General features: G+C 45.6%; 1 protein-coding gene across 4 annotated transcripts in view; it reads right to left on the bottom strand.

Moving 5' to 3' along the window:
• Positions 1-4,887: 4,887 nt before the first annotated feature.
• Positions 4,888-26,800, bottom strand: part of GUCY1A1 (guanylate cyclase 1 soluble subunit alpha 1) — a 64,258-nt gene continuing 42,345 nt past the window's right edge. For all 4 annotated transcript variants that reach the window (XM_033421571.2, XM_033421570.2, XM_004266175.3 and 1 more), the window contains 5 exons: positions 25,766-26,475; positions 22,974-23,459; positions 19,321-19,464; positions 14,566-14,720; positions 4,888-10,708 (listed from right to left, as the gene is read on the bottom strand). In XM_033421571.2, the coding sequence (XP_033277462.1) occupies positions 10,507-10,708; positions 14,566-14,720; positions 19,321-19,464; positions 22,974-23,459; positions 25,766-26,475 (1,697 nt within the window). In that variant the 3' untranslated portion in view covers positions 4,888-10,506. The remainder of the gene's footprint in view (positions 10,709-14,565; positions 14,721-19,320; positions 19,465-22,973; positions 23,460-25,765; positions 26,476-26,800) is intronic.

Genomic DNA, 26,800 nt, shown 5'->3' with positions numbered 1-26,800 from the left:
AGTGTAGTTGATTTACAATGCTGTGTTAGTTTCAAGTGTACAAAGTGATTCAGTTACACACACATACATATATATACACATTCTTTTTCAGACTCTTTTCCCTTATAGGTTATTACAAAATATGGAGTAGAGTTCCCTGTGCTATACAGTAGGTCCCTGTTGGTTGTCTATTTTATATATAGTAGCGTGTATATGTTAATCTCAAACTCCGAAGTTTGGTAAGTTTGTTTTCTATGTCTGTGGGTCTGTTTCTGTTTTGTAAGTAAGCTCATTTGTATCTTTTTTTAGATTCCGCATATAAGTGATATCATATGATATTTGCCTTTGTCTGGCTTACTTCACTTAGTATGATAATCTGTAGTTGCAACCATGTTGCTGCAAATGGCATTATTTCGTTCTTTTTCATGGCTGAGTAATATTCCATTGTATATATGTACCACATCTTCTTTATCCATTCCTCTGCTGATGGACACTTAGGTTGCTTCCATGTCTTGGCTATTGTGAATAGTGCTGCAGTGAACACTGGGGTGCATGAATCTTTTCGAATTATGGTTTTCTCCAGATATATGCCCAGGAGTGGGATTGCTGGATCCTACAGTAGCTCTACAGTTAGTTATCCTTTTCATCCTTATCATTTTCACTACCCAGGAAGCAGCCGAGGGGAGATGATTCCTTTCTTGAGACAACTGCACTTAGTAATCATGCTTCCTTATCAAAGTGTGTAAACCGGGAGGAGGTGATGGGGGTGGAGCCAAAAGAAATTTTAGTCAATTTCTGAGAAGCCTGTTCCCGTGGTCAGCAGTCCCAGGCGCTGGTAGGTGTAGGAAACAAGGAAGGCCAGCTGAAGAACTTACCTGTCAGCACATAGCTGAGTGGATTTTGCAACAAAAATACACCACTGTGAGACTGTAAATGTTCCCCAAACCTGAAGACGATATTCAGTTTACTTTCAAGGGCTATAATAATGTGACATCAGTGAGTTGATCTGCCTGGAACTTAAGCACTGTGACCTGAAAAGTGTCAACACTGGTGGTGCAGCCCGGTGGCTTCACGCGGGGTCGAAGTGTGACGTGGTCTGTCTGCAGGAGGGGGGGAGGGCGGGTGCTCCAAGCCATTTGGCCACTCTCACCAGGAGACAAGTGGGGCCACTTTCGGCGGGAATCACAAGCCTAGAGGCAGGGGTAATCTCTGACTCCGAACCATATTGGCGCCTGGCCTGCGATGGCAACTGTGTTACGTTTGGTACAATGACGGATCCAGGCGGTGATGGCGGGAATGTGCGTGCAGCCTCACTCAGCCCCGGGAGTCCGGGCGGCATCCCCGGAGAATAGGCCCTTGTCAGAGGCACCTACACGCCGTGCAAATAGCATCAGAAACTGTGACTTGTTTCCGTCAAGACCCCAAATACGGGAGCCTTTAGTCTGCTGGTGTGTAGTTTTTGAAGGAGCTAGAGTATTAGCAGCAACCCAAAGATAAGTGAAAATACAGCAAGACCCTGGGTTTCAGCTCAGCTGAACCATCAGTGAACCAGGCCCAGACGTGTTGGAAACCCCTGTGAACCGAGGGCTCGGTTGAACCGGTAGCTTTGCTGTTAAGTGGCCGAGGGCGTGTAAAGCTGCCCGCAAGGTGACAGTTGCCACTTTTTCCTGTAAAGCTGAGAGGCCGAGGGGCCAGGCTAGTTGTGTTCCTGAACAAGCCATTTCCACTTCCCAGGGGAGGCTGTGGGCCCTTCCCACCCTGTTACTTGTTGAGACTGAGTCAAGCTGCCCCAGTGGAAGCGGAGGCTGGAGAGCCCCACTGCTGCTGCTCACAGCAGCAGACCAGTAAGGCTGGGCAGTAGGGGCTGCAGGTCGCTGTCGGGGGTGACAGGTCTGACCCTCAAGGAGGACTCTCGCGGCGAAGGCTGACTCTCTGTCAGGGCTCTAATCACCAGAGTTATCAGACCAGAGACCTGCAGCTGCTGAGTCGTGGTGTGCACGTCGCATCAGGCGCTGAGGCCCAAGGGAGCAGGGGGTGGACAGGTCAACTCCAGACGGACATTCGGACAGGCGTGTAACCACAGTACAGTGAATGAGCCTAAAAGGCCCCCCACGGGGCGCATGTGCCTCCCTTTTCCACTGTGATTCTTGCCTAAACCCCGTTAATGTAATTCACACGCCCGTCCCACCGGGGAACAAGCTGGGTGGGCGACTTGTAAACAGCACAGTCGTAAAACCTCAATTCCCTTCACTCTCCCTTCCCCACCCCCCAGTATTCAGACCCCTGACTCCACACACACACACACACACACACACACACACACACACACACACACACACCCACACCAGGGGCAGGGAGACCCGGGCCTCAGCCCTAACCGGCTCTCTCCTGAAAGAGGCGCGAGTAGGAAGGGCCAGGGAACGCAGAGGGAGAGGGCCACTCCAGCCCGCTGAGCAAGGAGCCTTCGCTTGCAGTTTGCAGCCAGCTCGTGGCTCCACAGAGAGCCTCTGAAGCCTTGGGTCCGGCACCCTGGAGCACGAGGCCGGGTCCTCGTGACTGACACCGTCTACCTCGGCCTGGGGACCCTGCTCTCAGCAGCCCAGCAACGCTGAATCCAGCCTGGGCCGTGGGGCTCGCTCATTCCAGCTGATGAGGGGCTGACTTGCATAGCAGTGACTTCTTTTTAAGGGGATCATTTTAATCTGGGGCACGAGTTGCCCTATTGCTAAGAAAATATCCTGAAATTCTTGCCCAGCTGATGTGCAACGTCTTCCAGGGCTGTGGGTCTGACCTCAGTCATTTGTCTTTGTCAGTCTGTCTAGTCACTTGAATCAGCAGCGTAAATCCAATTCAGGGCATGAAAGGTCCAGACACTGCCTACCTGACTTTGCTAGGGTTGCCAGAACAGCGTATCCAGGTGCTGCAACTGCAGGAATTTACTGTCTCCCAACCCAGGAGACTGGAAGTCCAGGATCAAGGTGTCGGCAGGGTTGGCTCCTTCCAAGGGCTATGAGCAATACCTGTCCTGGGCCTCTCACATAACTTCTGGTTGGTTCCGGCAATAATTGATTTTCTGTGACCCGTGGAAACCTCAGCTAGATGTATGCCTTCAGCGTCACGTGGGTTCTCCCTGGGTGGCTCTGCGTCCAAATGTCCCCTTTTTCTAAGGACACCAGTCATATTGGATTAGGGGTCCAGTCTATATGCTCTGGGTGACCTCATCGCAACTAATTACGCCTGCTATGACCCTATTCTCAAATAGGGAATGACACCGTCTACCTCCACATACGGATTCTGGGGAGACACGGTTCAACCCACAGCAATGCCTTATCTGTGGTTTCCACAGGAGTTTGTGTGTCTCCGGGCAATCCCCCCCAAAGAACCAAGCTCCCTTATGGCAGCCAGGACTACGGAAAAGTCCAAGACCTCTGACTGTCATCTCTGCAAAGATCTAAGGTTGGCATGAAAGTCTGCAGAAAGAGCTCAGCCTCAGACTCCCTTGTTGCCATCCTTTCCCCAGAAGCATGAGGCATCCGCAGGTGAACTAGCCAACGTTTCCGTTTCACCTGGTTTCTGCCCACAGGGCATGTGGATTGTCTTCCTTTTCACTGAGTGTAAATGTCCCTCTCCATTACTGTTGTCTGAAGACAGCTGGAACCTTGCTCTAGTCCAGGACTGTTCTTTGTACTGGTTATGACGATGACATACATCTAAGGCTGGCAGCCTGACTGGGGAGAAAGGCTCTCATCCAGAGGGTGTCAGCAACAACACAGCCACTGTTGAGACAGCTGAATTTGCACCTCCCGCCCGGTGCGTGACATGAAACTCCACCCCCAGTCCTTCCTCACTAGCAGACAATAAAACAGACGACCACTTACTACCCTGTGGAACGTGAAACTTGGTCACCATCTTTGCTACCGAATCCCATGGACTCTTCCTTCAAATCCTGTCGATTGGCCCACAAGAGCCTCGTCCATCCTCTTCTATGGAGCCGTGTCTCCATCAGCATCCCATCCTTGCTGCCAAACCGTCAAGAACTAGAAGAGTGAGATTTTACTCTACTTGTGAGGTAACAGGTTGAACTGCTGTAGTGTCATGAATTCTGGCGGAAGACGCGAGATCCCTGGGTCAGAGGCAGAAGACTTCACCACTCAAAACGACGTCAGGAGACACACGGAGAACCAGCCTCATCTTGCACTGGCTTCCTGGGTCCTCACTTCCAGAGGACAATGTGATCTCTGCACACACAGTGGGCTGCATTATAGGACAGAAGCCCTGAGCTTAGGAATGCAAATCTTGCGTAAGGGGCAGGAAATATGGCTGCGCTTCTGCTCTGCGGGAGGGCATTATCTCACTTGCTAAGGCTGCCTGCTGTACAGACGTTCTTGAAAAGATCGTGTAAAGCAAAGGCAGCCAGTCCTCCTGCTTCTCTACAAAATGCAAGGCCGTGATGGAAAAACGTCTCCTAGCAACCTGCGGCCAAAGCAAATGGACCCCAGAGCTCGCGCTACTCACCGTTACACTTGGATAAGCTGAGCGCAGTTTTATTCTCAAATGTAGGTTTTCAAAAATGTATATGGCTTTGGTTTTATTTGTGATTTGAAAAACTTGAATATGAGTTTTGTTGGAAATAGGAGTTTTACAGACTAAAGAAATGTATTTTGGTTATACCGGGACTGTATTCAACGTTAACTTTTTCAAAAGGGATTTTGGATACACTGACCTATACACAGCAAAGGCCTGAATTAAGAGTTTGGGATCCTTTTTCTCCCCACTGTTGTGTTGGAGGTTTCCTCTGTCTGAAACGGCAAGACCCGCAACAGAACAAATGTATTAAATAGTTTTTACTTGATTCGATGGTTCATTTTCTTTTTAAACAGAACTCATTTTTTTTTTAAACAGAACTCATTTTAAATTTTAAGAAGATTTTTATTTAACACTTTTATTACAATATTTATATGGCAACAATATCTAACAAGCTTCTGAGACACAGGATAAATTTTTGATAGACTTTGCGACTCTGCCAGAAGCAGATCTCAAAATAAAGTGTTATTTAAAGCAACTGTGAAAGTAATCAGAAAAGAAGTGTTGTTAGTATCAAGGTTTTCAACACGAGGTTCACCAGCTATCCTATTTCACGTAGAGGAAAAATGAAAAGAAGTACTTGAACTAGAAGAAAAAGTGGGATACCAAGAGCAGTGCACATTCACCAAAAACTTGAGAATATGTATTGAGAGATATGTTAAATATTTGCTAAAAAGAAAACTTTAGTTGCTCATATGTGAAGCCCCATGAATCAATCATTCCATAGAATCAGGAGCAAAAGAACTTCTTCCCTTTTCTCCTCAAAAATCAAGGGGTCACATCTATGCCCAAAGTCACAGACTTCTTCTAGTTCTTCGTTCTCTTCTCATTTCAAGTAGGACTTGCTGTTTTTTCCCTTCTAGATAATGTTATTAGCCTGAGGGTCTCTGCTACCTCCCTGCGGTGGCCTAGGAGTACATTCCAGGGAATCCCCTAACCTCTGGAAATACACATCAGACTTGGGGTGTAAGGGCGTATGCACATTTTTAGAAGGGTGATGGCCTGTATCTTTTATCCAGTTCTCAAAGTGATTTGTGACTCAGTGAAGGTGGAGACCCACTGGCCTGTTGTAACAGTTTCTCGAGTCAAATATAAAGAAGATTCACTGGGGTAAGTGAAGAAAATACTAGAATTTCTATTCCTATTCATGCTTGCTTAAAAATAAGCTTATTACTATATTATTTCAGACTGAGAACAACATATTATATATTTATTAATCATAAATATTAATAATACTTATAGGATAAAATTTATTTTTATATACTTATAATAGATTGTCAACGTTCTAAAGATCTTACTAATGGTGTGCAGAATACAAGCGTCTGGAGAACGCTGCTCTCTAGGTTACTAACTATCAAGCTGTGTCCTTAAGCTCTTGCAGGGCATCTTTAATTTACGTGTGGGAGGAGGTGAAGGAACAGTACATTCTCAAAGACTAAAACGTTTTTATCCACTTCAATTTTCCGACACACAACTTATCTGGGGAAGAAAGCAGCTCACTGTGATCGAACAGCCCTGGATGCCGCCTCGTGGGGCATCATTGTTTCCAAAGGCACCGAATTCTGGGAGCATTGTCACCGGAACTTTCCAAAAGGTTCAGCTTTACCTTTTTATTCGGGCGTGTAATACGATGGATTGTCCGACTTCTGTAACAGCATTTTGTTTTGCTGTAATTTTCCCTGAGATGACCTCATAGCTCTTCCCTCAATACAGATGGGTTTGGCAACCTTTCAGACTAAACAAACATCTTAGCTGATACTTTATAAGATTTGGGCATTATGCAAACTCGTTTTCTGCCAAGTGATCTTCTTCACGATCTGTAAGGTTTAGTTGCAATTTAATAGATTTTTTGTTATATACATGTTTGTTTTAGTTTTTAGATTCTGCATATACATGATAGCACACAGAACTGGTCTTTCTCTGTCTGACTTACTTCACTAAGCCTGATACCCTCCAGATCCATCCACATTGTTGCAAATGGCAGAATGTCTCAACATTAAATACTTAAAAAAATTGAAAGGCAGCACAACCTTATCGAAAATCTTCTAATCTCCAAACTATCTGAGCTTAAGTCCTAGATCTGCAAATTAAATTTTGTCCTGATTTCGATCCCTGTGTTTAAATCTTCGATATTAACATTTTCCTGAAACTAAGTTTATTACGATGAAAATGAATTTGCACTGATAGTAAAAGAAGCCTAGCGTTTAGAATATCACATTTTTCCCCGTTTGGCTTAGTTTTAAAATTTGAAAGCTATGCGTTTATGAAACGTATGCTATCTTGGTTTTGCAGGCACCGAATACAGGAAGAACAGTTTTAGAGGTAAAAGTGTGTGGATTGTGTGTGTGTGAGTTGGTCAAAACAGATGCAGGTGTGACAGGTCAAGGGCAAGGCTGCTTCAGGAGAAATACAGGTGGCAATAAAGTGTAAAATGTTGCAGGTGGCTTCAAGTACGAACACCAAGTGAGTACACGTCACCAACACCATAAAAGAAGCATTAAAGGGAGCCGCACTTCTGCAGTCTGGAAGCGAACAGGCAAAGAGCAAAAGGAAACTAAAGGCAGCCAGGACTGCAGGGGGCTAATCCCTTCCAGAAGTTCTCGCCTCTCACAGTGGGACGATTATTCTTCCCCTCCTCACAAGAGAACACAGATTTCCCAGGGTTTGAGGAAGAATTCCAGCAGAGAATGTAGGTCGCAACACTGTAAACTCTGGTTTACATTTACCTCTTGGTGTTCTCTGCTGAGTAAAGCAAGCTGTCCCTGCTTTTAGCCTCTGTTTGGACAAGGGGATCGCACTTTCCTATCGTCTCTGCAGCAACCTGAGGTTTGGTCTTGCAGGACGTGTTACGTCCTCCATTACAGGATTTGCAAACCCTCTGGCCCAAGCCCCTCCGGACCGCCCTCCCCGCGCCCGTGTGTCACGTGTGTCACACCGCATCCTTCACCCTGCAAACCGGCCTTCACTTCACTTGTTCCCACGCAGCCGGCTCCACGGGGAAACGCACCCAAGCCCACCAGCAGGCACGACAGCTCTTTATGTTCTGTGGTTCGGGGAAGGGCCGTGTCCTGTAGAGTCCCTTCCACTGAGGAATGACGACTATCCAGGTAAAGCCCACCATTTACAGCCACAAGCATCCAGCGGCTCATTGGGCGTGGCTTTCCAGCCTCACGCAGCCTTAGGCATCGCTGGGGCTTTGCAGGTGGCGCTCGCGCGGCGAGGGCGAGTCTGCCCCCAGCCACTCCCCACTTCACTCCTCCTTCCCTTGCTAGCCCACCGGCCCCGGCCAAGCAGCCTGCTCTGTGCCTCACCATAGCTGCCCCGGAGGGCCTGGCAACGTCAGGGAGGAGGGATTTGGAGGACAGGCCAGTAGAACGCTGCAACAGCCCTTCCCACCCAAGAAGTCATGGAAACAACAGAACCTGAAGAGCAGCTCCTGGCGTTCTTAGGAGGAACCGGTGGCTTGGGACCCACATTATATACATTTTAGGACAGTTCACTTGGCAGTAAGATTTGGAACCCTTGGCTCCCAACCCTGTCAGAGACCCTCTGTGTCCATCCTTTTCTGCATCCTCAACCCCACGCCAGCCTCAGGCCCCCGTCCGGGTCCCTCACTTTCCTTGCGAACATACCCTCGGGCTCCGTCCCTGCCTACCCTCAGTGGTCTGGCCATGAATACGTCTCCCTCACCTCCACCCTCCAAAGTGGATCAGACAGAGATGGAAAAGGGATTCCTTAAAGTTTTCAGCATCCAAGTTGCAGATTTTGAGTGCATTCCATCATGGAGATGTTGTATGTCCATCTTGCTTAAGGGCTCTGAGGTATCCCATAGTTAACGAGCCTTTGCAGGCTGGTCTGGGGAATCTATCACAGATGACTTAATGTTTTCGAGAAAATACATTTTTGGTAACTTTTTATTTGGATAAAATATCAAACTTATGGAAAGGTTGCAGGAATAGTGCAAGGAATTCCCATGGAGCTTTTGCCCAGATTGTTCACATTTTCCTCCATTGGTTCTGTGTGTGTGTGCGTGTTTACACACACACGCACAGAGAAAATATTTTTTGAATTCTAATTAATTTACAACTTTTGGAACATAAATTACTAGCAAATTTGGGTCTGCTTAAATAGGTGATAAATAAGACACATTATTTTATGCTTTTCAATTTCCCTTAATTCCTAATATTTTCCCTGTAATAAGGGCTCATTTCCAGAAAGAAAAATGTATTTAAGTCTTTACTTTCCTTTTAAATACTTTTATTAACTTCATATAATTGTGAGACTATGTTTTCCCGAGGCCTGTGATACTCTCCAATAATAGGATTGGTATTTAATGAGCCCTGTTCAGTACCTCGAGACACTGGAGCATCACTGAGTAAATAATAATTATTGTGATATGTATAGTAATACGCCAGGGATGCTAGAGGCCAGCCAGTAATGGCCTTTATTCCCGGTCACCATGGACTGGCCTGGGGGCTAGTGGAGAGAACTGTTAAAAATTCCAGCTGACTTACCCCTCAGATCCCCAAATAAGAGTTCAGTGTATCTTTAGCTCTGCTAATACTGATTTAAACACTGTAATGTTCAGCTTTCTCTTGCTTCGAAGTTGCGTTCTTTTTAAAATCAGATCCTTATCTCCAACCAAACTCTGCATGTTACTTAGTTCACCAGAGATCTTAGACTAACATTATTAAAAGTTCACTTTCCAGAAAAGTGTTTTGAAATCTCTACAATGAAATCACAGCATAATTTTCTTCATCAATATTAACATCCTCTTTAAAAATATCATTGAATTAATTTCACTAGAATAAAAAATTCACAGATGTGTACTTAAGACAAAGAGTCCTGATGGTTCCAAGGACATATATACACACCAGAGTGTTGAACACAAACACTTAAAAAGTAAGCTATCAGCAAAAAGAACAAGTCTTATTTCCCACTTCTGAACTTCAGATTTTCCTGATGGAACTTTAATACGGCTCAGCCTGGCGATGGAGGGTGTCTGCTGACATAGGTCCAAATTACTGCTGTACGTTATGATTCATTCCCTGAATGCTGCCTTTACTCCATGTTGCTTCTCGGTAAAGTAAATTAGAATAATATTATTGCATTTTAATGTAGGCTGTAACCCTCTTTTATCCTGAAGATTATGACACAAAAATGAATTAATAGAAATGAAATTGCTCTTATGAATTAAAATAGCCTTTCCCATATATAGACTTTTTAAAATGTCAAAAAAGGAGATATTTATTGTTACGACACATTACGTTGTGGAGAATATTTTTATAAAATCATCTTTGATATTTACAGAAGAACTACTTTAGATTCATATTGCATCTAACCCATAATGGCTTATTTTCTCTAAAAAAAAGAAAAAGAAAAAAGTGCAACAGAAGAAGCCTCAATCTGTTTTGTTATGGACGCTAACAGTTAAATGAGGAAATGTAACAAAATGCAGACTTGAAAGGTTCAAGGAGCTTAGGGTATCAGACTATGGTTTCTATTCAAAAAGTGTTTTTAAGGCAACCAACACTATGAGAAGCGCTTTGATAACCAGGGTGTTTGGCCAGGGCAGAAGGCAGGCGACTCCACCAGGCTGTACAGGTCACTACAATCGCCCGATATATGAACAAGGCGCTCAGTTCTGAGTATAGGTTATAAGCTATTCTTATATATCAGAAATACTCCCCCAAAGTCACTTTTTGAGGCTTCCTTCTTTCCTTCTTTCTTTCTCTCTCCTCTCTCTTTCTTTTTCACTGAAGAGTTGAACATTGAGGTGAATACATTTTTGTCATGTTAAGTGGAAGGAAAAGCAGGTGGTGACTTAGCTCCCAAAATGTTACCACCGCTCCTGAGCTCACTGCCATCCCAGTGTGCTCTCAGAAGGTCCACACACGCTCCAAGGACTCAAACCCAGAGACTAACAATTGGGTGTGTATTTGGCTAATCTATTCCTGATGCTTTGCCTAAAAAATTGGCATTGGCTTCCTCAACATCTTTCTTCTGGAACCATGGCTTTGAAGTTGTTCCTTGTTGATAAGCTTCCAGAAAATGACAGATTCCAGGAATGTCACTAGGAAAGTTTGGTGGGAGTTCCTCCCTTGATCGAGGTGTAAACACAAAACCAGGACAGTCTTTGAGTAATCTGGAAATATTGAAACACAAATATTAATCATAAAACTTAAGACTGATGTAACTGTCTAGTCAAGAAAAGGTGACATAACTAAAGGAACATTCCTGAGAATATTAATAAACCAGCCATCTTCAGTGTCACTGACAGGAAAAATCCTAGTGATGTTTATAAGCATCTTCACAGAAGAACGGCAAGGAGTCAATGCACAGTAACAGAAAGCCCTACCAAATAATGTAGTTCACTCATATTAGGAAAGATAACTATCAAATAGTCTTGTAAAGGTATCATCTATAATCTATAGAACAGTGCAGTTCACAGCAGTGAGGAAAAAAACCCAAACAATGCAAAAAGTCTAATAATAGCAAAGAATACATGAAAATAATGTTACAGAACTGGAGGAGTTGAAAGAGATAAGACATTGTCAATTCATTCATTTTCTAAATATTACTGAGAAGTAAGCTTGGGCAAGACCTTGTGAAAGAAAATTCTATATAAGATATATATCTACATATAAAATGTGAGAGTAACTTTGGGATCTCGCAATAGAATTTTTATGAATTCTAGGTTAGCAGGACTAAAGTGAGATTTAGTTGTATATATCGACACTCTACTTACTATCTGATATTTGCAATATATTTTCTTCTTAAATTCTTAAGAATTAAATTTCACCTTAAATTCAGATGTTCTACAGGCTCTTATTATTTGCTGCATTTGTCCATGATGATAAACTCATTTGAAACTCTAATCATTTTGATTAAGTTACTGTCTCCTCTTCCCACTTGCTTCCCTAGCTTTCTGTCAAATGCAAACTTAATAAGCATCTCTCTGATCTATTATTCAGGCCGTGGATGGAAACTGGCTGTAAACCAGCTTCTGCAGAAAATCTCTCCTCGTATCTCCCCTTCCACTCCCCAGTCTGCAGTGAAAAGAGTGACGATGCTGCATGAGACTTGGGGACGCTGACGCCCCTCTGTGTGCTGAGGAAACCGCTGTACAGAGGTGCAGGTCTCGAGGATCACAGACCTCAAGTAGAATACATGGGAGTGTTCAATCAACTAATTTTTATCAGTGCACCAATAAATATGTAGTCTGCAAAATCATGAGACTAATGAAATGATGTTTTAGTCATGGATTTGTAAATATTTTGAGTACCTATTATTTTTAAGGCATAGTATTTGGTAATATATAATGAAAAATTACAGAATTCCACACAATTGAAAGTATAAGCTTCAAAGTCTGGTAGATGTAGGTTTGAATAACAGCAAAGATGTCAGATTTCTAGCCTTTCAAATGGGGATTAAAATAATACATGTCTCTTAAGACAGTTGTGAAGATTAAATAAATTGAACAAGATTAATTAAGCATCAATTAGATATCACATAACACCCGTCATATTGGCAACAATCAGTCTGATAATATCAGTCACTGGGAAACAGAAACCTTCAGACACCGTGGATTCTATTGGTACATATTACCAATATATCGCAATAGATTGGTGAAACCAATCTGGACAGCTAACTGATGCTTAGTAAAGCCGAAACTGGGTATAGCCCATGATCTGGGAATACCATTCGTAGGTATATTATCTAGACACATATGTTTAAGAATATTTATCAAATCACGTTGTGTAATAATGAAAAACTGGCAATCCTCTAATTACCCATGGATAGAAGACAGACTGGCTTATTTATACTCTAGAATACGCATTATGTCACATGCACATATGGGGACATGCTAGATTTATCTCGTACCAACTTGTGAGAAACAGCTGTTAAACACTCTGGAATTCTGCAAGCCAGTTAAACCATCGGTAGCCTGAAACCTGCCATGGTGATAGTATTGACACCTTAAAAACTGGTAAAAGCTAGAAGTCAGGGAGTATCCACTTCACTCCGCAGGCTGGTTTACCAGCACACCACTGCGTTAGGAATACTGTAAATAAATGAACCAGATTTTTATGAACTGGATTTATATTTCATCAAGAAAAAAATCTCAAAAACATAGTATTGAGTGGATTGAAGGCAAGTTGTAAAAGGGAACGGGTGGAATCTATTTTCCTCTGGTTTTATTCTTCTATCTGGAGCATTCAGAAATGGCTTTAAAGCAAATCACTTGAATGTATGAAGAGCCTCGCTCCAGATCGCACATCTGGTAAGCCCTGTGCTGTAGGACGTGTCTTCTGCCTACAAATCCCATGCTTTTTAAAGAGACTTACAGATGTTTTGTTCATTAAATCATCTTTTTAAAAAGATCCAAATCTGTAAGAAAAACAGGTTGGAAAAATAAAACCATTTAGAAGAAAGCTTGCGTAAGACCCGAGAATAGTAGCCAGTCCCAGGGCAGATGCTCACATGTGGAGGGAGGTTTTCTTTACCCTCCTGACCGGACGCGGTTTCCTGCAAGCAGCTGCAGGAACTCTCCTAATTCGGTCATCGTCCCATAATCCCTTGTTCTCCTCGTTCCTTGGTGGACTTCAAGTCCTGCTTCTGTGCCACTGGTCAACTTTCCCGCCCGCACGGGGCACCTGCCAGTTTTGTCTTTAATGATCCTGCATCACTGCACGCAACCCTCCCTTTAATCTACTGACCCCAAACTCAAACGATATTGAACCTAGTGTCTGCGTTCTCTGCACTTCAGTAAAAACAAACAAAAATGCGGGAAACTGTCCCCTAGAAGAAAACTCCTCATGACATTTAAAAGAAAGGAATGTCTAATTGCCATTACATTCTAAATTGCTGATCAGAATCTGGAAGTGGAAGTCTGAAGGAAATGGATAGTTTTGGTTGTGGGTATGCAGTCTGTGTCCTAAAGTTACATGTGCTTCATAAATATATCAAGGAAGTTAACACTTCCTAATATTATTTTATTGGGAAACGCCATCCCTGAATTCAGTGTACTATCAATAAAGCTCTGCAAAGAAATAATTACCTTTCATATTTGTATAACTTCTCATAGAATCTCCACTTGTCCTGATCTTAAGAAACACAGGGTGAGCTGAGATGAGCACCTGAGGGTGTGTCCAGGGCGGGTGAGGAATGTGTCTGTGAAGACGCGGCCTCTGACTTAAGGTCTGATGTGCGAAGGAGGAAAGCAGGGGATGACCCGGGACAGAAACGCAAAGCACACATCCTCCATTCAGGAATCGGTTTGGCGAGCGTGATGCATAAAAACGAGGCCGGGTTGCAGGAGACCCATGAAATAAGGAGGGAGTGGAAGAAACCTTGGTGGTAGGGTCTGGCGGGACTCTGGTCAGAGGGAACACGTGAGTCCGTGGTTGCACGTTTAATTTTGTTCTGGCTTGTAAGGCCGGGGGACGGATCTGGCCTGTGCTTCACGAAGAGAACATGGGTACCACGTGGAGGGGAGCCTGGGTGTGAGTAGCGCTGCGTGCAGCACACTCATCTGCAGCGGGGGCGGGTCACGCACGGGGAAGGTGAGGGCATGCCAGGGTGCTGGTCCCAGGAACCAGGTGCACGGCGGCCCTCTACCACCCAGTCAGGAGACTGATGGAGCTTGGCTGGTGGGAAGTGGGTGTCTTTGGGGTGGGTGGGGGGAATCAGCTGTTCTAATAGGATCACATTGCCTGTAATGGGCCAATTAGTCACCTGAGCAGAAACACAGGTCAGAGCTCACGAGTGGAGATTCTCAGTGGAGAATCATGGGTCAGGCTGGAGATCAAAGTTCCCATGAGGCTAACGCGCAGTTTAAAAAAAAAAAGTTAAAGTGAGGATGATACAAGTTACGGCTTTTCTCTTCCTTTAAGATGATCTAAGCAAGAACAAGTTATGAAGAATGAAACAAACCAACAGACAAAAATGACGACTGCGTATGAATGAGAATAGACTCCTGGCACTGAACGGGATCCATACCTGTAGGTGGTAGGGCTGACGTTGATTTTCCGGGGGACACTGCAGGACTCGAACTTGTTAGCCAAGGTGACATTATTTCCAAAAAGGCAGTAACGGGGCATCTTAACTCCGACAACTCCGGCAAAAACCGACCCAGAATGCAGTCCAATGCGCATCTGAAAGCAAGAGCAACGCAATGTTCCGGTCATGGGTGAACACTGCTGCTAGTCAGCGCCGGCTGCGTGCCTGTCCAAACCACCGGGCTCCTGGCTCTGCCCACAAGCCCTCCTTCCTCCAAGCCTGCAGCCCATCCCCTCTCCTCGCCACCTCCTCAGCCCCGCCTCTTCACGCTGCTCACAGAGCATCCTTTATCTCAACTGTCCTCCGCATCTGAATCGAAGCCCCCCACGAACGGACCACAGTCACCATGGTGACGAAAGTGCCCGTGGACTGTTGACGTGAACCTGCTCTGTCCGTCGGTGAGAGAGACCAGACTTCCGGCGCCCAGAAGTTGTTTCCCAACACGGTCAGAGGGGGCCAAGAAGCCAGTGCTCAGGATGCAGAGGGCGGGTTTTTAGGTGTTTTGCTTTAAAAGGGCCTTTGTGCCAAACACTACCTCACTACTCAAATGACCGGGTGCAGAAAGAGAATTGTAATATTTAGGCAGAAAATGACGGAGGAAGCGGAAAGCTGGCATTGCTGACGCCTGCGTCACAGTGACTACACACACGTCAGTCAAAAACATCTGGACCCGAGGAAAACCAGAGAGTCCTGCCGCATCAGGACAAGCTGAGGTAAACGCTGAGGCTCCCTGAAAGCTGTCAATGATCTGGAGGGCAGTTAAGACAATGTTTTAAAGTGGGATCTTCCGGAAGCTCCAATACTGGCCGATCTCAGAGGAGGTACAGATTTTAAATTACTGCTGCAACGAAGCAAGTTAAAGGGGGGATGTTTCAAATGACAGTCAGATACCATGCATGTTACTTTCAGTTCTATGTTTGGCTGACCATTTGAAACAAGAGGCCAAGTACTCAGTGACTTAGATGTCCTTTAGAATCCAGAAGACCCCAGATCTCCCTAGTTTTACAGCTAATTTCAGGTGTCTTCTAGAAACTTCTGAGAATCATTGGCTTATAACATGTCAAATCATGAATTCTGCAAAATTTTCAAACAAAAGCCCTACATCATGAATCAGGATATTTGTATTAGAAACCAAAATTGTGCTGATAGCTGGTGCTCTGACCTACAATATTATATAAGTTTCAGGCGCACAACACAGTTATCCCGTATTTTATAGATTGCACTCCCCGCAGAGCTGTCATAAAATAACTGTACTCGCTGTGCGGCCCATGACATCCTCGTAACTGACTTACTTCACACCCAGTTGTCTGTACATCGAACCCTCACTCCCACGTTCCCCTCCCTCCACCCGCTTCCCTCTGGGACCACTGGTTTCTTCTCTGCATCTGGTAGTCTGACTTTCTCTAAATCTCCAAATCTCCCTTGTACTCCTTCCTCACCTAAAAAATGCAGGGTTGGATTCTTTTTAAAGTTCCTTCTTCATCCAAGTTTTACTTTAAGCAGAAAAACATAAATGTCTATTACATTCTGGCTTTTTCTTCCTTAGGAGAATATGGTTCTATATGTAAACACTATGACAGTGAACAATGTAGACACATAAAATAAGGTGACAAAAGGCTCTCTTCTGCTTATAAATATCAGGCAGAATTTTAGAAGTTTTTGCTGACTTTGGGCACTCTTCTGGTTAAATCACTTTCTCTCTTTGTACCTAGTCGCTCTAGCTTTTTTTTTTTTTAACATCTTTATTGGGGTATAATTGCTTTTCAATGGTGTGTTAGTTTCTGCTTTACAACAAAGTGAATCAGCCATACATATACACATGTTCCCATATCTCCTTCCTCTTGCGTCTCCCTCCCACCCTCCCCATCCCACCCCTCCAGGCGGTCACAAAGCACCGAGCTGATCTCTCTGTGCTATGCGGCTGCTTCCCACTAGCTATCTACCTTATGTTTGGTAGTGTATATATGTCCATGCCTCTCTGTTGCTCTGTCACAGCTTTTAATACGACAAGTTTACCTACTGTTTCTATTGCATAACTAATATGGAAATGCGTAAATATTTCCTCTTCGTAAACATCCAAACAACGCAGACAAAGCCAGTGTCTCTGCTTCCTCCCCTGCCCCCCAACTCCCCTCCCCCAGCCCTGAATCTCACTCTCAACCCCAAAGCTTCCTTATACGGGAACTTTTCAAATTTACAAGCACAATAATGGTCCAAAGTTTAACAGGCCCGTCACGCCCCCAGTGGAAACCTGCTGGAGAGTCTCCCCTTTGGGGCCACTGCACTCAGGTTCTGGGGCTGGGAGGGAGGCTCCCAGAGCCTGTGTCGGAGTTCACTCTGCACCTTCTGACTCAGCCTGGCCCTGGTCTCCATCATGAGATAGCGTCCACCCACCCACCGTCTTCCAAGCCTCAGTGGGTGGACGTTAGTGAGGAAGTCGGTAGAAATAAGTGCATAGATGGTTTGTACATACGACACGCTGGAGAAAACATAGAGTTTGTAAAGAAAAAAAGGAAATATTTCCTATTCTTTCACTGTGATTCCATGCCGTGGGGCAGGAGGGTAAGAAACACATGACTCCAAATCTGGATCCGTGAGAGACTCGACTACTCTTGTCTAGCAGTGAATTGTGGATGCCTTTTCATAATGTTGTTATACAGATTTTAAATAAGATGACGTTTAAGTCACAATCTGCTCCCTGTGATACACATTAGTGCTTCTCTCTCTACTGAAACTACTCTGCACTTCTGCGTCTGTGATATTTCATGAGTAGCCCCTAAGGCTGTCAGGTATTTCCTAGGACTGCAGGTCAATACAAAGAAAAAGGTGGTTTAACATCTGACTTTACAGCTCAGTAAAGCTAAACTATTATCACCCAGGTAATTATCTTTGAAACTAGCTATAAATAATTCTTGCAATTGCGAAACTCTAAAAGTGTATTTCTACAAATATCAAAAACCCCCCATGCCACTAACCCCCCTGCCCCAAACATACACATCTTATTACAAAATCCATTTATGTGGAGATCACTGGTTTTATTATTAATCGGGATATTTTAAGCCTTTACTTTGATGCTCTGAGTTTCCTCACCAAAAAAAGACAAAACAACAACAACAAAACACAAAAAAACACATAATTCTCTTCTAAAAAAGTATAGAAATTAAGCATCTGGAAAAGTCAGATACTGTGAAACTTTTAAAGCACACTGGAAAATTATGTCGCGCTCTTCCTATTGAAACCTGGGGTCTCAGTCTTCTCCCCTGTGGGCAGGCTTAGGGTTGCTGTGACCATTAGGACAAAATGGATGTGTCACAGTGTATCTCCTCAGGCCAGGGCATAAAGGCCATGCAGTGGAGGCAGACCTGTTCACCGGGACGTGGCCCCTATGTAAGAAGTGGGACGGCCCTGAGGCTGCCCCAGCAGAGCGTGACAGGTGAGCACCTGGGCTGATAGTCCCAGCCGGGCCCCGCCCTCCGCCAGCCCCACCCAGGGAACCAGGCCGGCCAGGGAAGCTCTGGTTCAAGTGGTGTAATCCCAGCTACCTGACGCGCCCTCGACCGCTGAGGTGCCGGATGCTGTGAGAAATGACGAGGTATTCCTGCTTTGCCTCATCCAAATTCCGACGCACAGAATCAGTGCAAAATCAAAGCTCTGTTGTTTTACGCCACTAATTTTAGGGAAGTGTGTCGCACATCGGTATATAACTGGGATGAGGGTTGACTTAGAAGATAGTTGTGAAGGCTTACACATACGGCTTCTATTAACAGTGGAGACAGCCCTGGCTAAACTTCTAATTTTTTTCCTCCTTCTCTCTCTATTTTATATCATGCCATATAGGATTCCATATTACTTCAAAGACCCATTTCTGAAGGTCATCAACTGAGACTGTTCTATGGCAGACTCACTTCAAGTGGGACAAATAAGGATATTCCACTCACGTTTTATCTATTAAATCAATGGTTAGCATGTTAATTTTATTTTCTCATCTGCTATAAGACATTATTGTTCTGGGATATGGCTCGTCTAGAAATTTTAGAATTTTATGTGTCCTGGAAAATACTGGTGGGTTAGCAGCCCACTTCATTCTCGTGTAATTCCTCCCCTGCAGGGCTCAAAAAACTAAGCATTCCATTTTCCAAAGTCCCTTGAAGGTTCTAGATGTACTTAGGTGTGGTGAATCGGAAGCCCTTGCCTGAGCTCTGGAAACCTGCATTTCTGCCTGCACTCCCGGTGTGAGCACGGCTGGGGAAGCCTTTGTGTTCTCTCTCCCCTGCTTAGCAGGGAGCCCAGTGGCCAGTCATTCATTTTGGAAGAGTCGTGATGCGGTATTTCCACGTTGCTGATGCAATTACAGTAGCTGCAACTTTCCTCTGCAGCCAGCAGTGGACGCAGCTGCTTTCCGAGCACAGTGGTTCCCTGCCTGGCTGTGGCTGTGTGGTTCTGGAACCAGCTTCCAGGTCACGGAGGAAGCTGTGGTTCTGAAGTGCGGGTTTGGGAACCATTTTTTCAAAGCTCAAGCCATAGATGGCGTCTTTGGTCTCTAAGTGATCTGTAAGCCATTTAACACCGCGTAGTAAAGCAAGAGGAGATTTGCCCTCTGCCACTAAACCCTGAGGGACGCACCATTCTGTTGGGATCTAACTAATCAGCATTTACTGTCCTGACATCTCCTGGCCAGGACGTGATACGCCTCACCTTGATGGGCTCTCCGTGGGGAGACACCACTTCATCAGACAGCTCCATCATCTTCAGGGCCATCAGTGCGATCCGAACAGCGTGGGTGTCGCTCTCTTTGTGCAAGCCCCCAGCCACACAGTATGCATCGCCGATGGTCTCCACCTACGCACAACAGATTCTCCACGTTACAAGCAGAAGCTGAGGAAGCACCACAGGGCATATCACAGAGCAGAAATTAAAAATCATGCAGCGGACACCTCAGCGCTCAGGGCCCATGGAACATCAGAGCAAATCGCAGACTCTTGGAAAAGGCTTTCCTTCCCAGGAAACGCACAAGGTGAGCGGCGGTGCCGCGCTGTGAACACAGTTTCGGGAGGGCTTCTACTCCCAGGATCGCCACTGACTCACCTCCTTCTTTCCCCACCACGTGAAAGGGCTTTGTAGAAGCAAATGACGTACTTTGGGTTTATACTAAACTGTTTAAGATACTGGGTGATTTTATACCCTCTCAGCATAAAATACAGCGTTCTGAACAAAGTCACTACTGAATCAAGGCCCTATGAATTTATTAAGGATGTGCCTGGTTAAAACTGTCATTTTAGCTTTTCAAAAGGACATTTGGGGTTGTCATAGCAACGCTAATCACAAAGTGTAGAAACCAAGATGTCAAGCCCAGAGGCAGACAATGGTGACTGGAAGCTATTAGAAATCAGGCTCTTCTGTAAATTTCATGTACATTACTATCATTTCATGATTGCTGTTGCTACCAGTGATTTTTATCTGTCGGTGACCCTGAGTACAGAAAGCTAATGTTTACTTTAAATCCACAAATAAGCCACCAATTTGTAACAGGTACATTTTTCTCCTCTAAATATTAATTGTAACTTAACAGATCATATCACTGTTCTGATCCAGAGCTTCCAATCTAGGGGGACGGAGACGAGAGAGGAGAAGAGAATGGGGACAAATTTCAGTGACTCCCTATTTCATGCAGAATAAATGCCGGGGCCCTTAACATGCCCCCCAAGTTCTTGCCCTGCCTTTCTGCTGCCCCCAATCCGTCTCCTAACTCTCCCTCTTGCGTACTGTGTTCCAAGCCAGCGGCCACCTGTTTCCCCTCAAACATACCAAACACTTGCTACTCCTCGGTCTGGAACAGTCTTCCTGCAGGTGGCCACCTGGCGTGTCCCTGGTCTCCTCGGGCCCTGCTGACACCCACCTGGCGAGGAAGCCCGATCCCGCCCACGGCCCGTACCGGCTCCATTTCCTACCAGGAGAGCACACCAACAGGGATGCTGTTGGAGTTATGCCCGTTTGTTGGCTTTTCTCCCAGTAGGACACAAGCTCTCGGAGTCTGTCTCATCAGCTCCTCCATCGCTGGGGCCCAGGCTGTTCACCAAGGACACAGCCCGGCGGCCGGGCATCCCGAGAGCATCTCCTCAGCACTACAGGCAGAGAAGCGCTCAGGCTAACGGCTCACCTGTCACAGGGCTCAGGAAGTGTTACTAAGTAGGAGAAGGGCACCCTCGCCCCTACTGGGTGTTGGGTGCTGTCCTCTGTGCTGCTGCAGCCCCTGCAGAGGTGAGAGTGGTATCGCGTCCCCAGTGTCACAGGGAATCTGCCCTGTGCGTCTCTGTGTGTCCCTCCTCTGCCCGCCCCCTGCCGTGGACTCTTTTCACAGGGACTGTACCCCCTCCCACGCTGGCCAACGCTGGAGGACCAGTAAGGATGTGCTGAAACAACAGACAGATACACACTCAAATAAGCAGAAAATGACCGAGAGATTGAAAGACAGAAAGGAAATGTAACTGAATGAAGTCCTGGTCCAGCCGGGTCCTGGAATAAACAAGCCTGACTGTTCCTTGGAAGCCACCACGGGCACAGGTCAGCCCCTGATGAACACTTTCCATATCTTAAGGTTATTCTGAGGTGAGGACCCTCCCCCGTTTGTTCACAGCACCTCCAGGTGTTTCCACGCGGAGTCGGCATGAAGAGCAGGTGAAACGAGGATGCAGGCTCTCTGGCTGGGGCTGCGGCTGGGCCCCCAGGGGTCTCTGCGCCCGCACCCTCATCGTGAGGTACAAGATTCTGACGACTGGAGAGAATGACCCATATTTTAAAGTTTCAACAGGGCGAACCGTGCAGCAGCGGGCAGCTTCTGCAAGCAGCCACAGCAGTTTGCAGAAGACAGGGAGACCTCCCAGTTCTGAGAGGAGATATTCTCAAGGCATAAACTGTCTACAAATAAATACAGTGAATTCCGCAAGAGGCCATGAGGCTTAACCTAAGTGAAGCCAATTATTTTATCTGTAATTATGCATGGACCTCTTTTTTCCTAAGGGAATCATAGCTCTGTCTGGAATTTCCTGTTACAAATTTTTTAAAAGGCAAGTTTGACTTCGAGCATCTAGATTGGAAGAAAGGAGGGGCTTATAGAGTCCCATAAATCATTTTTGTTTCCTCTTTAATCATTTATTTATTTTCATGTTGCATTAAGCTCTGAAATGCCAGAATTTTACGTGGCAAATTAAAAGATGATTCAAGCCACATAAATGAGAAGCATGCTTTATTCCTTATGCCAGTATTTAGGACAACGTAAAATACTTTAAATCAGCAAGAAAATATGTTTTACTTCTAAAGAAATAAGCTGAACACAAAGTGTCCTCATTGGTTCTCTTATTAACAAAAGTTACATTTAAAAAATAGCTTATTATGTTTCAGGGACAATCTCCGTGCAGCCTCGGAGCCTAGAATGATGGCTGCTACCCTGCAGGCACTCAGTGCCTGCTGGCTGATGAATGACAGATTATTTTTTTTACCGTAATCTTTGTAACAGTCGTGTTCACGAAGATTACGGGACATAATGCATGTTATTCATACATATAAACTCTGTGGGTGGGTATTATATCCTCTGTTTCAGAAATGAGAAAGGTTATTTAACTTTCTCTGCTTACAAAGCCAATAAGGCAGTAAAGGAGATTGGAAGACAGCCCTCCTTCTGCCCTTGGCCTGGGTACAGTAACCCCCTAAGCCGCTGACTTGGGTTTCTCTTCCCCTGCTGTGAAAAGGATCCCGTTACCCTGTACTGAATGAATCCGTTCGAAGACAATTTGTGCAGTCCTCGTGCTTCTTTCCTTCTGCAGACAGAAAGGATACGTCCTCCCTGTGCAAGGCTGACCTTGAAACATCTCACCTTAACAGTTCATCTCGGGTCTCACAGTCGAGGCTCAGGCTCACTGTCTTTTTTTTTTTTTTTTTGCGGTACATGGGCCTCTCACTGCTGTGGCCTCTCCCGCTGCGGAGCACAGGCTCCGGACATGCACGCCCAGCAGCCATGGCTCACGGGCCCAGCCACTCCGCGGCGTGTGGGATCTTCCCGGACCGGGGCGCGAACCCGTGTCCCCTGCATCGGCAGGCGGACTCCCAACCACTGCGCCACCAGGGAAGCCCAGGCTCACTGTCCTTTAAACTTCCCCTCTCTGAGGGTCCGAGGCCCGCCCCTCGCTCTGTCACCCCTGCACTCTGTGCTTGTTCTTTGGCACAAGCTCGTCCTTTCTGGAATGCGCGGCTTCGGAGCCCTTTCGGGCCGGAGGCCACGCGCACGGCCGAGGCACGCCGCCTGCTCCCGGGCTGGGGCCCCTGGCCTCGCCCTGCCCCCCGCAGGCCCCTACCTTGTAGACGTCCAGCTCCCCGCACTGCCGGTCGAAGCGGGTGTAGAGTGCGTTGAGCATGGTGATGACCTGCAGCGGGGAGCACTGAGAGCAGATGGCCGTGAAGCCCACGATGTCCGAGAAGAGCATGGTGACGTCGCCAAACCGCTTGGCCTGCACGGCTCGGCCCTGCCACAGCTGCTGCGCCACCTCGCAGGGGAAGATGGAGCACAGGAGGTCCACCGTCTTCCGCTTCTCCTCCTCCAGGGCCTGGTGGGCCTGCTCCAGCGTGGCCTTGAGCTTGCCCAGCCTCTTCTTCAGGCCGTCCTGCGCCCTGGCCTGCTCTCCGATCAGGACCACGTCCCGCAGTGCGTTGTGGATGGGGATGTCCGAGAGGTAGAGCCCCCGGCCCGTGAAGTCCTCCAGTCTGTCCACGCAGGGCGAGCCCAGGAACAGGATGGCGCTGGACTCCACCATGTAGATCATCTGGCCTTTGAGGTCCATCACCTGCGTAGGAAGAAGCACCAACCGTTGTGGCCTATTCAAGTTCCCAACACCTTTTTGAGACAAAAGGTGAGGCGGGTACAGGGATAATCCCCTTGGTTTTTGTGGCTGTACCGTGAGGCTTGCGGACCTCAGTGCCCCGAGCAGGGATCGAACCTGTGCCCCCTGCGGTGGAAGCGTGGAGTCCTAACCCCTGGACCGCCAGGGAAGTCCCTCCTTTTATTTTTAGACTTGATTTTTTTCTACTGGTCAACAAAAACAATATGCTTTCTTATCGTTGCAATTTACTATGAATTCTAAAATGCATGCAGACATTTGGAGAATACACTGCAGTACAGGCTACACAGAAATCATGATTTTCAATCAACAGAGCCCCAAATTCTTGCTTCAGGGCTTTCTCACTATGTGTCACGCTGATGCTTCTGCTACTGCATTCTGTGGACAGCAGCAGAAAGGATGGCACAAGGAGCCCTGAGCGAGGGGGCTTCGTGTGTTTGTCCAGGATGACAGGGTTACTTGTGTGAATGAGACAAACGTGTACATGTGTGTTCACGGCAGCAAAGTGGTAGGCAGCCCAGGTGTCCTTCAGTAGTGAACGGTTAAACGGAAAACCACACGATGGGATACGACACAGCCTTTGAAAACGTGGAACAGACAGGTATCTAATGACATGGCAGGAGGCCCATAGGTATCGGTTAGTGATTAAAAAAAAAAAGTTGTAAATGCTGGAGAGGGTGTGGAGAAAAGGGAACACTCTTGCACTGCTGGTGGGAATGTGAATTGGTTCAGCCACTATGGAGAACAGTATGGAGGTTCCTTAAAAAACTACAAATAGAACTTCCATATGACCCAGCAATCCCACTACTGGGCATATACCCTGAGAAAACCAAAATTCAAAAAGAGTCATGTACCAAAATGTTCATTGCAGCTCTATTTACAATAGCCTGGAGATGGAAACAACCTAAGTGCCCATCATCGGATGAATGGATAAAGAAGATGTGGCACATATATACAATGGAATATTACTCAGCCATAAAAAGAAACGAAATTGAGCTATTTGTAATGAGGTGGATAGACCTAGAGTCTGTCATACAGAGTGAAGTAAGTCAGAAAGAAAAAGACAAATACCGTATGCTAACACATATATATGGAATTTAAGGGAAAAAAAATGTCATGAAGAACCTAGGGGTAAGGCAGGAATAAAGACGCAGACCTCCTAGAGAACGGACTTGAGGTTATGGGGAGGGGGAAGGGCGAGCTGGGACAGGGCGAGAGAGAGTCATGGACATATACACACTAACAAACGTAGTAAGGTAGATAGCTAGTTGGAAGCAGCCGCATGGCACAGGGATATTGGCTTGGTGCTTTGTGACAGCCTGGAGGGGTGGGATAGGGAGGGTGGGAGGGAGGGAGACGCAAGAGGGAAGAGATATGGGAACATACGTATATGTATAACTGATTCACTTTGTTATAAAGCAGAAACTAACACACCATTGTAAAGCAATTATACCCCAATAAAGATGTTTAAAAAAAAAAAAAGTTGTAAATAGTATATTTTGTTTTAAACAAAAATGTGTAAAATTAATGTTTTTGAGTTTGCAATGAACATCTTTAAGTATTACCTATTTTTTAAACACTTAGCTATACTACTTTTATGATAAAAAGTAATAAAGCTGTTTTCATTTGGGGGGGACAGACAGCATGTCTGCTGGTTTACGTGTGTCCAGAAGTTAGATGCGTCATAAGCCTTTCTTTGAGCTCGCTTGTACTATCGGCTGTGATTTCCCAAACATTTTTCTAAATCATTACCATGGTTATCTATGACGAGAGCAGAACATTTTTCCCCACATTCTCTAACAGTTAATCAAACAAGTTATTGATTTTTTTCCATGTCTATTAAATATTGAAAAAATCCATTTAGTTGCCGCCTGTAAGAAACAAGTTGTTTCTTTGTTGTAGAATCCCTCTTATCATTCCAAATTAAGTCAGCTATTTCATGATGACTGAAACCATACTTTTACATCAATATTTTTCTAATTCAGTTATAAAATACTCCATAAAGATTGTAAAAGGTAGACTGCATTCAACAAATATCTGTGCAGTGATGGCTTAAGTGAGTAAGCAAATGAATGCAGAAAGAATCTTGTCTTAAATTTATTCCACCCTTCAAAGTGTTTTAGAATTGTCTTAAACAGAAATGCTGTATTAAAACATCTCAAGTAATGCGTATATTTTCACCTTTTTTATTTCTAGTCTTTAAATATGAAACAACGGATTCCATATTCACAACAGTGTAACGTTCTTCTTACCCTGGAAGATTTCTTCACGGCGTTGTCCCACCTCCTCACGCGGACCACAAACTGCATGTTCAACATGGTCATGATTCCGCTGAAGTTCTGGCTGATCTTTGGAGTGAGAATCTCGAAGTACTCGTCAAAATGAGGCTTCCCTTGCACGTCTCTCCTGCTCATCAGCCTTCTGATGCCGTTGCCCAACTGCAGGATGGTCATGTCTCTGTCCAGCATGAAATGGAAGGGGAAGGTCTTGCAGAAGAGTGAGGTGGGGATCACCAGCGAGGACGGGGGCTTCCCCGGGGGTGGGGACGGCCGGGGGGTCTTGACGTGGACGGAGTAGAGCAGGCAGGGCTGGTCCATGAACTCGCTGCAGTGCTGGTGGAAGCAGGGGGGCGTCGAGGACACCTCCACTTCGGTCTCGTACAAGATGCGAGCAGCTGCCTTAACGATGCCGGGGAGAATCAGGGAAGTGATCCTCTTGGGGAAGAAATAGTAAACATTTAAGAAATCGGGATCTTTATCCAGGCACAGGATGGACGCTTCCTCAAACCTGCCCTTCTTCTCTGCTTCCTGGCAGTGACTGCTTTGTCTCAGAAGGGTGCTGAAGCTGTTTAAGAAGTCTTTCAGGGTTCCTCCGACCACCCCTAGGATGTATTCATCTTCTTCGTAGCATATTTTAAAAAGCTCCTCACCGAGAGATTCTCTGATGATCTCCACTGGGACTCCTGAAAGCATATAATACATTTTCTGCCGTATCAAATGCGCCATCTTAGCAGAGACGTGCTGTTACTGGTTTTAATATTGTTCTATCTGACGAGTTAGTTTGCTTTATATCGGCTAATAAGATTTCCAACCAAAATTAACTACCCGTGTTTAAATTATCTACATAAATCAGTTTCTAAAATTTGGACAACTCCTAATATGAATCCCAAGTCAGTTAATTATGAAAGAATGATCAACTGAGTATAATATATGACTTTTTATCTCCCTGAAGCTTAACTATAAAAGAGCAATTGGAATCACAGGACAAAGTCCATTTCAGGAAAAGCT

Source organism: Orcinus orca, chromosome 4, assembly GCF_937001465.1.
Source record: "Orcinus orca chromosome 4, mOrcOrc1.1, whole genome shotgun sequence".
Classification (NCBI taxonomy): Eukaryota; Metazoa; Chordata; class Mammalia; order Artiodactyla; family Delphinidae; genus Orcinus; species Orcinus orca.
This window is presented reverse-complemented; position numbering and strand designations above follow the sequence as displayed.